Genomic DNA, 16532 nt, shown 5'->3' on the forward strand with positions numbered 1-16532 from the left:
CTTTGATAGTTTTTTCGAAGAAAACTTGAATAGCGGACTTTGGGGCAAGTGTGCCATAGGGGCAAGTGTGCCACCCCTGGTTTTTTATAAAACCTATAATATTTATTTTCTCTTTGAGCTTAACAATATGTTCCCTTATAGTTCACAATACAATGATCAAAATATGACGAAAATTGCTCTATTTTTCACGTATTTACATCGACTTGTGCAAAGACAACCAAATTTGAGTGAATTTTTATAAGATTTCGTTGTTTTAAAATAGCATGGTGGAAAGTAAATTATTACCAGACTTTTCTAACGTTCTGTACATCGTGAAACTATTCAAATGTGTAAGTTATTGTGGCATTTGAACGAAAAAATTATTTAGTTTTACATACGAAATCCAGTTTGGTTGAAATGTATACTTATTGGGGCAAGTGTGCCACCTATTTGGTAAGCAAAAACTGTTGGAGTGAAATTTATAAAAATGTAAACGTCATCAACATAATCGTAATAATAAACCAAAATGAGGCACCAATAGTAGTTTCTGAAGTATAGTAGGGGAATAACTGACATTTTTGCCCCTAAAGTGATTTTTTCTCAAAATATTTAATAATAACATGTTTTTCAGCTTATTAAGTACCGTTTTACATAACTTCATCAATATTTTACCGTTATTCAGTGCTGATCTAGTTTAATATTATACATATTCGCCGAAATATTAAGATAATACATACATTGTATTAAATGGATACAAAAATAACCATTTTAGTTATTCGAATTGAGTAATAGGGAGTTGCGCATGTTTTGAACCTTGTTATAAAGCATCCCCTTATTACGGTAAACTTAAAATTATTTTTTAAACTATCGATTAGCGTCTGCTTTGTAAGTAATATTAATATGAAATAAAGAAAATTTCATTACAAGTAGAATTACATGCGATGTTCATTCGGTGGCCGTCTTGCCCCATATGGGTGGCACACTTGCCCCATAGGGTCGAAAAATAGGTTATTTTGGATAATGTTTGAGAAGCTCCAAAACTAATACTTTTTGAAATAATTTTCTTTTTAAATGGCATAGTGGTTATGAAAAGATGTGAAACTAACATCATGAGGCTAAATTGGTGGATTTTATAAGCTTTAGACAAAGTTAGAAATCAATTTGCTTAAGGTGGCACACTTGCCCCAAATTCCGCTATTTATGCTTGCTGTTTCAAAGAATTATAATTTATATTTTTAAAACAAGTACTGGCATCCTAGCTATCGATTGCAGTCGATAGATTGCCAAAAGATTTATTCTGAATGGATATATAATTTTTCATATGATCGAAAGTAGGTTTTCTCTATGATAACTAGGCTATCAAAAATAAGTGGCCAACTATTCAAAACTACATCAAATAGTGATTGTAGAACAGATTGTTTGTAAGCGTTTCGAAAATGCGAAAATTGTGTCAATTTTTAATATTCGTATAAAAAGCCTCAAATTTTCTTGATTCAAATGAAAACCGCTCTTACATGGAGTGTCATACCAATATTCTTTAGTTTTGCATTCGTTTTGCTTAACTGATTAACAGAAATTATGATATTTCGTTTAGTATGTGGTGGGTTACGCACTATCAAAGTTACCCGCATTATCAAAGATACCCCGTTTTACGGTACTTTCTTTATTATGGTGCTTTAGAACTTTTGATTTGTTATTTCTGAAAAGAGCTGGCATTTCAACGTTGCAATTAAAATATCAGGAAGTTTAATCTCTAAACCGATGAGAAACCTGATATTTTATAAATTTTAACACATAATTCCACAGAAACGCGTTTCCAAACACCAATCTTTTTGTCTTAAATTTCGACAAGTACTGTATTTAATTGTCCTCTCGCCAAATTTCCGGAGCTAATGGACGCACAACGAGTTACAACGCACATCGCACGCACAGTAGTGCCGCTTCTTCTGGACAATCGCGAGCACACTACTAGCCTTATGCTGAACGGTCAGCCTCATAACTCATAAGATACGGTCGTGCTGCGTGTGTCGCGTGTATTCCATTCTTCTTCCAAAACAGTACAACCATATTCAATATGCGGTCACCGTTCCGGAGCAGTAGTGGCCGATCATCGATCAGCGTTTCGTTGGCCACACGGTGGACCTGTATAAAACCGTCTATCAAAGTTTGAACAACCTCAGTTGTTGGTTTACGGTCGGTCACGCGCTGATAACAGTTTGAATGATCTTGAACAGAGAACACGGGCTTACGCGGGTTCCCACTTCTTCTGGAGCATTGGATCCGACAAACACATCTCAGTCAGACTCCAGAAAGTTTTCGCGATCGTAGAGCGCTACGGATCGAAGCCGAGAACAGAGTTTGACAATTTGCAATAACTCTTTGCAGCTTTTGAACTCCGTGACTGAACGGAGCCCATAGGTAGAGAGTGAGAGACAGAGGAAGGGATAAAAGGAAACAGAGAGGAAGAGAGTAGACAAGGAGTTGAATCCTGGCAAGAGCATCCCGTGGCCTGTGTAGCGCTCAGCCCACAAGATGGTGAAGCTATTGATGCGTGCGGACACCCACGTGTCCTTTACCGTTCCAGCGGAAGAACCGGTTGCCAAGTGCACATTTTCGCAGGTTTATATTTTTCTTATGATTTAATTCATCGAGATAAGTTTAGTTCGTAATGAATGGTGGTGCTCAAAATGCTCAAAAACAAATTGTTAACCGGAAGTTTTCTGTTTTCTTTTTGTGTAAAGGTATTGGCAGCACTATCAGTATCGCTTGGTTCCATGGTTGTAGGATTCTCGTCAGCTTACACCTCGCCGGCGCTGGTGTCTATGAAGGATCGCAACATTACGTCGTTCGAAGTAACGGATCAGTCGGTGAGTAGCATTCTACGTTTTAGTGTGTGACATCAAGATGCGAGTAAGCCAGGTGTGAAATTCACGTTAAAGATTATTGATTGAGATAATGTGCCCAAATTTAATGAAAACGCATCACTGCATTAGCTTTGTATGTGGGGTAGGCGTTAGTAGTCAGTCACCAATAGTCGCACTAGTGGGGGTTTTCGGCCGTTTTTGCCATGATGGTCAGGAGCTTCTTATCTAAGTACCATTGATTCACAGCTTCATTTTGTTCAAAAACAATAATCGAAATAAATAGTTTTAAATAAATACAAAAATGTGACATTTTGTAGTATTCATATTTGTCCTACAAAATCGAAGCTTTTAGATGAATTAAAAATAATGCCGCTGGTTTAATTATCCGATTTTTTACAAACATTTGTTCTCAGCTGATCGGCTATGGGTTCATCGACCCTAGTGCATATTTTTTCATAGTGTACATTTTGTGTTTGATTAATTTATTTCGATTGATTTAACTTTTGAGAGAAACTTTTGAAGTTGAGAAATATATATCTTTTGGAGTAACATTTTTTACTCTGAAAATTGCTCATCAAAAACAATCCTTATCATTATTCCTTGACTTGATAAAAAGGGTAAACTAACAAGTTATCGTAATAATAAATAGGTACACAAATTACAAATTATCAAAAATTAAACCAACATTTTGCTCCCACATAAATCCTACTTGACTCAAAAATCAGGGCTGGTAGAGGCTGAGTGTCGTGGAAACAATGATTTTACAAAACCTCAGGCCTGAAAAAAGAGACCAGCAAGATCCAAAATAGATCATAGATGGACCAATAGAGACCAAGTAAATAAAGAGAAGCAGGAATAAGCTCTTATAGAAAAGCTTGATTCCACATAAAATCTGGCTACACATTTCTCAACGAATATTTATTAAAATGTTTTTGGTAGTTCTTCGTGAGGTTGCGACAAGTATTACTGCTCGTAGTATGTCTTTTTACTTCTTTTTCAGTAATGCAATCATAAACTAGTTCAGGTGTTGACTAAAATTTCTAAAAATTCCTTCAGATATTACTCCAAAGATCTATTCAGGAGTTCATTTACAAGTTTTTAACTAACTTCTTAAGAAATTTCTCCATTTTTTTGCATTTGATACCTTGAAGAGTTCAAACTTGAATTTTCAACCACAGAAATTGCATAGAAGATTCCATAATAATTCCTATTATAATGCTTTTTCCATGAAATCTGAAGCTGAACCGAAACCAGACACTCATTTACTCTAAAAACTTGATCGAATGGTCGCTAGTTGGTGGTGACCAATAGATCAAATTTTCAGTGCAGAACATTTGATGGTTCTTTAGATTTGTGGTCTTGAAAAATGTGTAGCTTCGATTTCATCGATTCTTTTAGAACTTTCTCCGGATTAGTATATCTTCTAAAATTCAACCAATAATTGTTCCAAACATGCCTCCAGGAATTTCTGAGAATATGCTACGAAATATTCGTTCAGGATTTCAACCAAGAAATTCTCGAAGGATACCTTCATGAATTGTTTTAGAGTTTTTTTGAGGAATTTTCCAAGGAAGTGTTTAATGAATTTTGCTGATATGTCCCTAGGAGAATGCCAAGGACAATTTTTCAGAAATTATTGAAAAAACTGAGAATATTTGGAGAAAGTCCATAAGTAACCTCTGATGAAACTTGTGTATGTTCTAAAGAAAGGAAAACAAAGGATTCCTGGACTCTTGAGGAAGTTTTAGATGATTTCCTAGATAAATTGCTAAGATATTTGAAATAAAAATTAAAAAACAATTTCTGGAAAATTTTGTACAAAATTTACTAATTCCTTGGAAAAAATGGATGGAATCCCTAAAGAAATTTGTGTAAGCATGATCTAAGGACTTACTGGAATAATTTCTCTACTATTAACTGGTGTGAAATTCTACACTGTTACTTCTATAGGACCTATCTGACATGAGCGATTTCGCTTCATCGATCCTCTCTTTCGCTAATAACTTCTCTAAAATAAATAAATCTGTAATATTTCGTGTTAATGAAGCAAGATATGGTGATTGTTCATCTTACAGCATAGAAATGTTTTACGAGAAGAGAATAAGTTTTCAGCAATAACGCAAAGAAAGCAACGATGAAGAGAAATCGATAAATGCAGATAAGCCCTTATGGTTAAACAATGCTGAATTTCAAAAAGAACTTTTGCAAGATTCCATGGAGATTTTACCAAGAACTCTAATAGAAGAGTGCATGGTGACGTCAGGAAAAATTCTCCATTCCTGTCCCTCTTTCATCACGCTCAATTGAGTGTCCTGCTCTTTGACATTCACTGCTAGAATTGTTTAGATTTTTTTAAATGGAGTTGACATTCACTGCTGGAATTATTGGCATTTTTTTTATTTGGAGTTTCGAGGTTATGTCAGGCGTGCAACGATCTATGAGCTTGCTCTCGCGGGAGAGCTTATTGGTTGATGTTTGAGTGTAAGTCTGTCAATACTGATCACTGGGAGAATTTTTGAAGCAATTTCTGGAAGTAACCAGGAATGAATTCTTGTAGGAATCCATATGAAAATGCCTGTAATAATACCTGTAAAAATCGGTGTAGGAATTCTCGCTGAACTCTACTAAACGATCTATCTAACATTGAGAGTCTCTCTTTGTTTACGTTCTATTTCATCAATATCTAAGCCGCATTTATATCTTCCGATAAGCTTTTTATACAAATCGCTAGTGTTTCTCGATCCACAGGGAAAAACTTTCCAAAAGCTTCAGTATTCAGCACTGTCATTTGAAAAAGTTGTGAGAGGCGTCCTGTAGGGTAATGGGATAGGATCCGTCATCAACTTTAGAATTTTTAAAAGCAGTTTTTTGTTCAAAATCAACAAAGCTTACATAAGAATGTGTACACTGCATTCCATTCTCCAACCGAAACACAGTGAACATATTTTAAGCGAATAATGTTCAGTTTTGAACATAAAAACTGCTGTTGCAACATCGATAATGATGATGATTGCGATGACGAATTCTTGGACGTTAAGAAAACCTAGAACGAATTTTCCCAACAGTTCTGGAACAAGCCCTTATGGTTTTTTTTTCTGGAGAACTCATATGGAAATCGATGGAAGATCCTCAGAGAAATCGCCGGAAGAATTAGTGGAAAAATAATTAGAAGGAATCCTTTGAAAAACACTGCAGGTAGCAGCGTTGGAGTGTTCAAGGATGTCCTGGAGGAAATTTTGAAAAAAAAAACTCCTTCAAGCATCCCAAGAATAATCTCTAAAAGGATTCCTGAGAAAAATGGTAGAGAAATCTATGGAGGATATTCCGGGGACATCTCCAAAAAAATTACTAAAAGAATTCCTGAAGCTTTTACTCTACGAAGCTGAGAAGAAATTCCTGAAAAACTTGTGAAATCGCGATATAGTCACGGGAGGTATCCCTGGAGCCCCTAGAATATTGCACCATAATTCAGAGTAAGGAAAAACGTAATCATTTTGGTTTAAATAGAAACTTTATAAAGTATCCATTAAAAATATACTCTTCAGATACTGAAATAGTGACCATGTCTCCGAATACAGACCTGCATTGCAAAATTCAATATATTGCAATTTTAGAGATAACTTTCAGTTCCACGGTTGAACAGAAAGATACTGCAGCTATCACATTACTGATTTTCATTATCGATCGGTTGCGTATCATACCTTGGAAACCACGCTAATGACTGTTGTTTTCAATTTTTTTTTTAAAGTTTTAGACTCTACTAGCATACTTTGATTAGATGGTTTCTTTCAATGATACAATGATTCTGAAGCCTTCGGTAGAACTTTGATAGCTGCGTTAGAACTTGGCGGCTACCGCAGAACGGATTTTTTTTCCAAAGAACCGCAATACATTAGGCTAGTTATCCTTAATAAAAAATTTCGGCGGTCCCTCTTTCCCTGTTACACAAAGCCTGACAGACAGTAGTACCTAAATCCGCCCTTCAGAGGCCGGTCAGTTCAATTGAATGGAATCTTAACAAGATATTCATGAATTTGCGCACGGAAAGCTTATCTCGAATGGTGCGTGACCCAATAAAGCACATATTTATATATCGGCTCAATTGCGCAGATGCCTTCCGTGTAATTTATGCTTTCTGTAATAGAGTTTAATGAACAATAAATATCAATTAAGTTGTTGTTTTTGGAAACTTTACATAAACTTGGATGGTAAATAAAGCTTTATTATATTGCTCTGTAAGCGCATACATAATCGCGAGGCTAATGAATGGCATTGTAATTTCCTCTTACAAAATACATAGATTTGACTACAGAGAGACCGTTTGTTTGACTTTTCAAACATGTCCAGTTTAGCAATTATTTAATAATTAGTTATTCAAAAGTTTCAAATCGAATATTAGCTGAAAATCTTAATATGAATAAACATCACATATAATTGCAAAATTACGCTGGAATAGACTGAAGAAGACGTGCGCTCCATCGAATATTTTTTTATGATCAGATCAATTTTGGAATGGAATTTGGAATCACGTAGAAAAGACGAGCCTGACTTGGCAAAACTGCTATGTTTTTGAACTATCGAGTACATTGCCCCATGCTAAAACAAGCGTACATACCTATTTTTTTACCGACCTCAGCAACACAAATCGACGAGCGCCGAACAGCAGAGAATTCATTATTTTTTAAATACCGAATCTCGGTACTTTTTTTACCGAGATTACGGCAATCCAAATTTTTACCGACATCTCGGCGAACGTAATCGAGGTTCAGTAAAAGTTTACCGACATCTTTGTTATAGTTTTACCGAGACTCAGCAAATATTAAGAATTCGAGTGACGATTAGAAGTTAGGAATTCAAAACTTCAGCGAAGTTCGGCGACGGCATTCTAATTTAGTGCTTCGCCGACGCATAAGGAATGCCTTTGTCGGCGTAGTACTTCATAAGAATGACGACGCCGAACTTTTGTTGGTCATTTCTTTAATGAACTTCGGTCTAAAGTTAATCTGAATGCACAATAGTTACCGAGATATCAGCTGCTGGAATCCAACAGCTCTCGTCGAATCCGTATACCGAGGTCGATTTACACACTTAATTTATTTCGCCGAGGCCGGCAAAACAATTCGCCGAGAACCCAACAGCTGAGATCTCGGTAAAAGTTCAAAGTGCCGAACACGACTGCAAAATGCAAAACTCATCCAGCTGTCAAAATTTGCTGAGCAGATCGACAATGCTTTGCCGATAATTTCGGCACGTTTTTACCGAAATTCAGTAAATGTTCATTTTTGTTTTTTATTTCAATAATAAGATGAAAAGGATCAAAAACGAAAAAATCAATTTTATTTTAGTTTTCTTTTCACAAAAAAATAAAACAAATTTTATTCTTTTGATGCCTACGACGTAGGCTTACATAAATATAAGAAGAAGCAAACATCTTTCAATCGCCACTGGAATATTTTCTTTCATATTATTCGTCCAATTTGACCCTCAAATTTTACGTGCAATTTGAATGATTTAGAACACAACTATACAGAATGACAAGTAAAATCGAAAATTTACTCAATGAAAAACGGGTTTGACCTCAGTGACAAACGAATATCAGTAAACAAATTTCATTTCAATAATTAACATGACGAATCTGACTTCTCTAGTAATTTGAGACACTAGCACTTTTTCTTTTATCTATTGCACGTGTTTTAAAGTTTTGACAGATGCACTTTTCCGAATCTCGGTAAACTCATTCGTTTGCCGGATGCTCTGGGAAAATAAACTACTGAATTTCGGTAATTAGTACAAACAACCGATTTTCGGCACTTCACATCTGTCAATTTGGTTCAAGTGTCAAACTTCAACGAGAATTCAGTCAAATTACGATTTACCGGCCAAGTTCGTTAATTTGTTTTGCCGAGTACAAATTTTACAATTAAGTGTGTATGCATTGAAATGCGTAAAGTACTCTTCACGCAGCGATTGAAAATAGTTTTGTCTTTTCACACATCTCGACCACAACTTTCTGTTGTCAAGATATCTGTAAAGATAAAAGAACTTTGATCATTGTTCAAAGCTTATTCCCCGTATGTGTTAGATTATTTTAGCGTGCAGGAAATCCAGGCAACATGAGCACGATTGCGGAAGTCCGATGGCCCTTCTGAATCGCTGGGCTATGCCTATTAAAAAGTCTAATTTGCATACCACTCGATAAGGTATGATCGTCACGCTCGGCACTTTATACCCAGCAACGTCCTATGCGTTGCTAATGAGTTCTACAATGGTGCTATCAACTCGTTATTATTAACTTGTTCTTGTACATGGTATCGTTATTTATGCATTGACGTAGCTAGAGGAAGACCTGGAGAAGGTCGTTGTCCCTCCCTCTTGACGATGGGAAAAAATCGAAACAAACAGAAACTTCTAACTTTCTACCAATCATGTTCGTAAAATAATTATGTCATGATAAACTTTTTTCCCAATTCCCTCCACTCAACAATTAGGTACTACCGAAGTTTTTTACCAGAAATTATTCGAAGGTTCTATCAACAGTCCGGAACGAATCTCACGAAGTATCGTCCAAAATCTGTTTTGAAATTCAAAAGTTTAATTCTCCTCGGGAATTCCTCAAGAAATTGTAACTGAAAAAACTTCGATTTTCTCTTGTCATTATTTTTGTCGTTAAGAACTCTTCTAGAAGATTATTCGTTAATTTCTTAGAGATACTTCAGGCATATTTGTTAAGTACTTCTAAATTTCTCTGAAAACATTTTCGAACACTCGCATAAACAATCTTGAATACATTTTTTTTCAACGATACAAGCAATTAGTTCATAAGTTTGCACATAAATTATGCCCAAGAATATACTGAGAACTTTAGATAAAGATAATTGGATTTCGGCTTTCAGTCACGAATTAAGCGTTGATTATTTTAAATCATTGCCAACGTTTCGATCCAGTTGTTGGGATTTTCTTCAGGGCTCGATATGAATCAACTTGTCGTTTATTCGTGTAGCGCACACGGTGTTTGTCTCGATTGGGTATCGCACGGGTCTTATTCTTTGATACCCAATCGAGACAAACACCGTGTGCGCTACACGAATAAACGACAAGTTGATTCATATCGAGCCCTGAAGAAGATCCTAACAACTGGATCGAAACGTTGGCAATGATTAAAAATAATCAACGCTTAATTCGCGACTGAAAGCCGAAATCCAATTATCATCATCAAAGTCCAGTCAATCTTTAGATAAATTTCTCCAAGCTTTCGTCTCATATAGGACTTTCAGAAATTCTCTTACGAATTCTTCAAGAAAAAATTACAAACCTTCCCCCTCGAACTCTTCCGAAAATTGCATCGTGGATTCTTTTATAGAAGAAACAGATTTTTCAGGGATCACCTCAAGAATTGTTTCAATTTCATTCCCCATGAAATTTCTCTAGCCGTTTTTCCATAAGCTACCTTCTCATAAAAATGTCTATATATAGGAAGAGATTCTCCGGTACCGGATAGATTATGTATTAGAGTAAAAGAAAGCTCTTATGGAGAGTATTGTTTGCGTAGAATAACACCTCCAAGAATCAGTCTTTTTGGAATATGGCAAATATATCACGCAAGTATGATCGAGTATAATCATAATTTGAAAGCATGCATGTATGTTACCATGTTTAAACTAAATGTGGACAGCTTGACTATATGTTGTTATATGGTATCTTTGTAATTTTTGCACCAGTTTCCTAAAATACATTCATTTTTCATGATATCAAATATGCAATAAAATTAAGAAGAATGAATGTTCAGAACAACATCGTAAAGTGTGGTATTTTTCGTCATTTATGAAGAGGTTTTTCATGGACATCTTGGTTGTTCTTGTAAATGTTGTATGAAATTGGCAATGAAATATTATTCATGGAGTAAAAACATTCCATGATGCATAAATTTGAAGAAATCGAGCCATTTTTAAATTGTGTCCACCTTTTTTTATTGGCCGTTTTGGTACTAAAAGACATCATCGAAATGTAATGTATGTATATTCAAATTTATGTTTTCAAATTTACTTTTGTACACTCCAAAAGAGATAATATTTTTCATAAATGGGTAACAGGATCCCATAAAACCAATATTTTTAAAATTATGAATTTAGTGGCTTAGGTGTCCGGTACTAAGAAATCTCCCCCTACCTCTGAGAGCTACCTCAAGAATTCTTTCAGAGATTTCATGATGTTCATGATGTCATGAGTTGCTTATATTCTCCCAAGAATTTAATTATTTTGAAGCTCTCTGAAAAATTATGCCAAGAATTGTAGAAATTATCGAAGAATTGTTACTGAAATCATCCCAGGGATTTCTCTAGACAGGGATTCCCCAAGAAATCCGTTAAGACATTTTTTAAAGTACAGTAATGTCCTGATTTGTCAGCCCCATGCTGCATTTAGGGTTGACAAAACCGGGAAAAAGCTTATTCTGATTAAAATAAATATAAATTTTTGGCAGACAAAATCGGGCAAAAAAGGATGCTAAAATCGGGTCAAAAAGGGTGCCAAAATCGAGGGTTGAAAAAAACTGTAGCTGACAAAATCGGAACATGACTGTATTCATGAAATTGCTCAAAAGATTATTTTAGTAATTTGTTTTAGGTAATTTCTAAGTAGGAAATTATCAGAACTACCAGGAGTTCCAGTATTCGCCACCCTAAAGAAAAATATGTTTTATTATTCATTAAAAAACTTCTTAAAACTGGTAATACGGTAAACGAAATATTACAGTTCTTGTTTAGTACGAAAAATATAAGAACTGGTTACAAACATTGTTTTTGTATTCAAAATTGGGCTAGAACTGTATTCGCCATACATTTAATTTATGTTCCTGAATTCGCCATCTACATCGATTTCTTATGATAGGTGTGTAAAAAAAAGGAAGTAAAAATGATTTTTCATTATTTTCACACAAAAAATGCGGTTTCTGAGAATGTCTCCGTAACATTTAATGAATACTCAACGATTTATGTGTCTTAATGTCTTGTAATGGTACTTAATCCAGGGTGGCGAAAATGAATCTTCCCTAATCTATCTTGTTTCTGATAGAAAAACGAGGAATTTGTTTAGTTCTATCGCACAACATCAAAAATAGGGATGTAATCTATAGCAGCGACATGGATTCAGACTAAAATAGCTAATTTTTTACATATTTTCATCGCTATCAAAAAGCGATGCAAATGTTCATTTTACCTGCACTAAGTGGGTAAAATGAACAGGGGTTGATGGTAAAATGAACACCATGCAAAAAACGAGAGCAAAACAAATATTGCTGAAACTTTTCATTGCCCCACCGAAAATACATCTATTAATGATTGTAACCCATTCAAAAAGAATTCGAAAGGTATCAGATTTGACATCAAATCATAACGATATTAACCTCACTGAAAAACCTCAAGTCTTCCGAGCTAAAAGTTACGTCAGTTCTGATTTGCAAACGTGATTTTCTAAAATCTTAGTTTTCGTTGATATCTTCACTTCAATTGACCTACGTATCAACTTGAACACTCAGATTTAGGCTCTGAATCGTCCGTGCGAGATAAAAATTCATCGAAATTTGTTTGTTCTCGGTAAAAGGCACGGTGTTCATTTTACCACCCCTGTTCATTTTACCACCACTTCCCCTACATATCTCAGGAAAAGAGTTGAGTTAGTTCAAGAAAGTTCCCATTCAAAATACGAAAATGAAATTCCTACGGGAGCTCAAAAAAAAAACAATTTTTTTTAATTACTGGAATTGTAAATTCTAGTAAAGCCCATGAAGTAATGCCCTGTGTTTAAACCTTGAATGAATACTTTGAAGATAGCTTGGATGAATTTCTAAAAGGTATCAAGTACTCGGATGTATTGCTGTTTGCATTTGAGATGCAAATTTTGACTAAACGTCCTCCAAATGCGGTAAAACAAAACAATCAAAGGACACCTAGCAACGTTTTCCAAAATCACCGCCGACCTAGCAAGAAAAATCTATCTGTAACATCGCATTTCTTGTAGAAAATCTTACCGCATTTGGTGTTCCCGCATTTGATATTTGCGTTTCAAATGCACACAGCAATATAACTGAACAATTTCTTGGCTACCGGAATCCTGAGATTTTTTTTTTTTTTGAGTTTCTGTTAGATTTCTGGGACGAATACTTTGAAAAGATTATCAAGGGATACAAACATATTCTCGTGTTTTTTTTTCCCAAAAAAAAGTTGCAGAAATTTAGCTAAAAAAATATAACATAATAGAGTAACAACTGTTTACATCGTTATGAAATGCTAGCAGTTGATTCTTAATTGAGGGGGGCGGACCAGGGTTGCCACATATACAGATTTATCTGTATTTTACAGATTTTCTCGAATATTTTGTGACCAAGAATATGTATATACTGATTACAGATATTTTGGAAAAATACAGATATACAGAATCTGTATACAGAATTTTGACAAAATTATACAGATTTTTGAACATAAATGAAAATACATATATTTGAAAACTTTAAAATTTAAGCTGAGTTGTAGCTATTTACCATTGCAGTTACAAATGATTGGTAATTTCTTGAATTTCTGGTTATATTCTCATGATAATATCAATTTTTAGGGATTCAGATTTAAAATACAGATATTTTTCTCCAAGATATAGAAATACAGATATTCCATGGAAAAAATACAGATTTTAATGTGGCAACCCTGGGGCGGACTCGAACATTTTGGTCATTCGATTTGAATACAATATTCGCATCCTCCAAGTTCTACAATGCTAGAAACGCCAGAGAAATTTATCAGGAAAGAGACATTTTTGATTAAATAATGGATGAAATGGTCGATGTTAAGTAAGACTGGACTAAGTACTGCTTTTTAATAATTTCAGGAAAGCGTACTCCAAGCATTCAAAATAACACTATGTTTTCATTATTTCCCGTAATATTTAAACTTATCTGTTTGATGAAACATCTGTGTCAAAACTACATCAGGAAGATAAGAATTGTACGAGTAAGTACTTGACTTACCATTACCACGCCAAAATATGATCTAGTCCGGTCCAAGGATGGAAAAAAATCAGCTCTAACGACAAACAACACGGTATCTGAATGGTCCAAGAGGGCCGTCGCTCTTGCAGCAACATGATTTCATCACCTCACCACGCGCGATGATCATAGATATATCGAGCATCCGATGAACTGTTTGTCGTAGGACAAAGGGTTTGTCGGATATTGTAACATGTTGCGATTAATGCGAATCAATTCAAAATTCACGGATAAACTGTCTCACATACCACGCACGATTGACTTTCAGATGATAAACGACAAGCTAGGAGACAAATCGTGGAGTGCAATCAGAAAAATCCTCCTAAATTATGACTTTGATTCGCGAACAATTGATCGTCAGCTCACAGGCCGAGCGATTCATTTTTCGCGGAGCGGAGTTTGTTGTGATGGCTTGACGACTAAGGGTTTGTCGTTGTTGCTATGATCGCATGATAAAGAACAACCACGATGTATCGTTTGTTTTATCATGATCACTAGATTTCCATCCTGTATGAACAACCACCAAATAACAGGAGTTTTTCAGAAAAAAAATCTTGAAGAAAATTTTTAATTGATTCTCAAGAAAAAAAAACATTACCAGTATCTTTGAAACGCCATACATATGATAAATTTCATTTAAAATAGAGCTCGCGATAGAATTCCACGAAACCTAATAATAATATTTTAGCTAAGACCAAGGAAATGTTACATCAAGCATGTGACGATTTAGTACAGGGTGCTCCAAATATTTATTTTAAAATTTTTGCAGAGCTCTGGGATTTTTCCTATAAGTTGAGTCTTGGAAATTTCAACAGAAATGCTTTCAAAATCTAACAAAATCGCAGAATACGTCTCAACGAGTTCTGCCCTGCTATCTGCTCGTATTACCAACAAGTCGGTGAACTCGTTAGCTAACACTTATCGAAGAATATGACGAGTTCTACTGTTCCTATGTTTCGGTCACTTTTTGCAAGACTTACACACTTCCGATTGAAACATTGCAAGTTTGTTTTCAAACTTTCAAAGACCAAACATTGCACGTCAATCAAACACTGTTGATCAAAACATTCTTACCGGGTTGGAGTCCGAAGTCCATCGCTCAACAAACGGCTCCATAAAAAACACGCTTTTTTGTTTTGCTTGACACATTCTACGTCATCAGCACAACACTGCGATAGGAAGAGGGCAGAAAAAATTACGCCAAACCCCCCCAAATGATAGGAGGGTATTTTTCGCAAGTCAGCTATAAATAGATACACCCAGTAATCGTCAACTATCCATGCCATTACATTGCAGTAACGCTTACGAACGCGCCTCAAGGTTTTACATATCTCTTCTCTGGTGGAACACATGCCCACGATTAAAGTGTTGACTGTTTATCGCCCCGAACGTGCTTTCCACCACGCTTACTCGCGTTTTACCCGCGGCAGTGCCTTCCCCAACACGATCGAGGTTATTTATTTTGGGCATTCTTGTTGTATCGATTTCAGGGTTCATGGGTCGGCGGAATTATGCCCTTGGCCGGTTTGGCTGGCGGTATCCTTGGTGGGCCGCTGATCGAGTACCTTGGTAGGAAGAACACCATCCTGGCAACGGCCACTCCATTCATCATTTCCTGGCTGCTGATTGCATGTGCCACCCACGTTGCGATGGTTCTGGTCGGTAAGTAAATAGCTAGATTAATTTGGTTGGAGTATGAAGTTGTTATAACGTGATATCAATTACAGGTCGTGCTTTGTCTGGATTCTCCGTTGGTGTTGCGTCATTATCTTTGCCTGTATACTTGGGTGAGACAGTGCAGCCAGAGGTACGAGGAACACTTGGACTGCTTCCAACGGCTTTCGGTAACATCGGTATTCTTCTGTGCTTCGTTGCCGGAAAGTACATGGACTGGTCAGGATTGGCGTTCCTGGGAGCGGCTTTACCAATACCATTCCTGTTGCTGATGTTCCTCATCCCCGAGACACCTCGTTGGTATGTTTCACGAGGACGTGATGATCGAGCTCGGAAGGCCCTGCAGTGGCTCCGAGGTAAGAAAGCTGACGTAGATCCAGAACTGAAGGGCATCATCAAGTCTCATCAGGATGCGGAACGACATGCATCTCAAAGTGCTATGCTTGATCTAATGAAGAAGGCAAACTTGAAACCCCTGCTCATTTCGCTTGGCTTGATGTTCTTCCAACAGCTATCCGGTATCAACGCCGTCATTTTCTACACCGTGCAGATCTTCCAGGATGCTGGATCAACGATCGATGAAAATCTGTGCACAATCATTGTCGGTGTTGTCAACTTCATAGCCACGTTCATCGCCACCATGCTTATCGATCGATTAGGTAGGAAGATGCTGTTGTACATCTCCGACGTGGCCATGATCATTACCCTAATGACGCTTGGTGGCTTCTTCTATGTGAAGAATAGCGGACAAGACGTTTCACAAGTCGGTTGGTTGCCTCTGGCAGCATTCGTGATATACGTTCTTGGCTTCTCGTTAGGATTTGGTCCCATCCCATGGTTGATGATGGGTGAAATCCTGCCCGGAAAGATCCGAGGATCGGCCGCATCAGTTGCAACGGCCTTCAACTGGTCCTGTACTTTCATTGTCACAAAGACGTTCGCAGATATCATCAGTAAGTATTACGCCGAACTGACTATAATGT

At 36.4% G+C, this 16532-nt stretch overlaps 2 protein-coding genes across 6 annotated transcripts in view; one reads left to right on the plus strand and one right to left on the minus strand.

Annotated features, from left to right (window-relative positions):
- Positions 1-16532, minus strand: part of LOC5564301 (RING-box protein 2) — a 168104-nt gene that overhangs the window by 133808 nt on the left and 17764 nt on the right. The gene's annotated exons all lie outside the window — the stretch shown is intronic.
- LOC5565788 (facilitated trehalose transporter Tret1) overlaps positions 1-16532 on the plus strand; it is a 32049-nt gene that overhangs the window by 14983 nt on the left and 534 nt on the right. For all 5 annotated transcript variants that reach the window (XM_021842671.1, XM_021842669.1, XM_021842673.1 and 2 more), the window contains exons 2-5: positions 2365-2598; positions 2721-2846; positions 15366-15537; positions 15603-16502. In XM_021842671.1, the coding sequence (XP_021698363.1) occupies positions 2512-2598; positions 2721-2846; positions 15366-15537; positions 15603-16502 (1285 nt within the window). In that variant the 5' untranslated portion in view covers positions 2365-2511. The remainder of the gene's footprint in view (positions 1-2364; positions 2599-2720; positions 2847-15365; positions 15538-15602; positions 16503-16532) is intronic.

This window comes from Aedes aegypti, chromosome 2 (genome assembly GCF_002204515.2).
Source record: "Aedes aegypti strain LVP_AGWG chromosome 2, AaegL5.0 Primary Assembly, whole genome shotgun sequence".
Classification (NCBI taxonomy): Eukaryota; Metazoa; Arthropoda; class Insecta; order Diptera; family Culicidae; genus Aedes; species Aedes aegypti.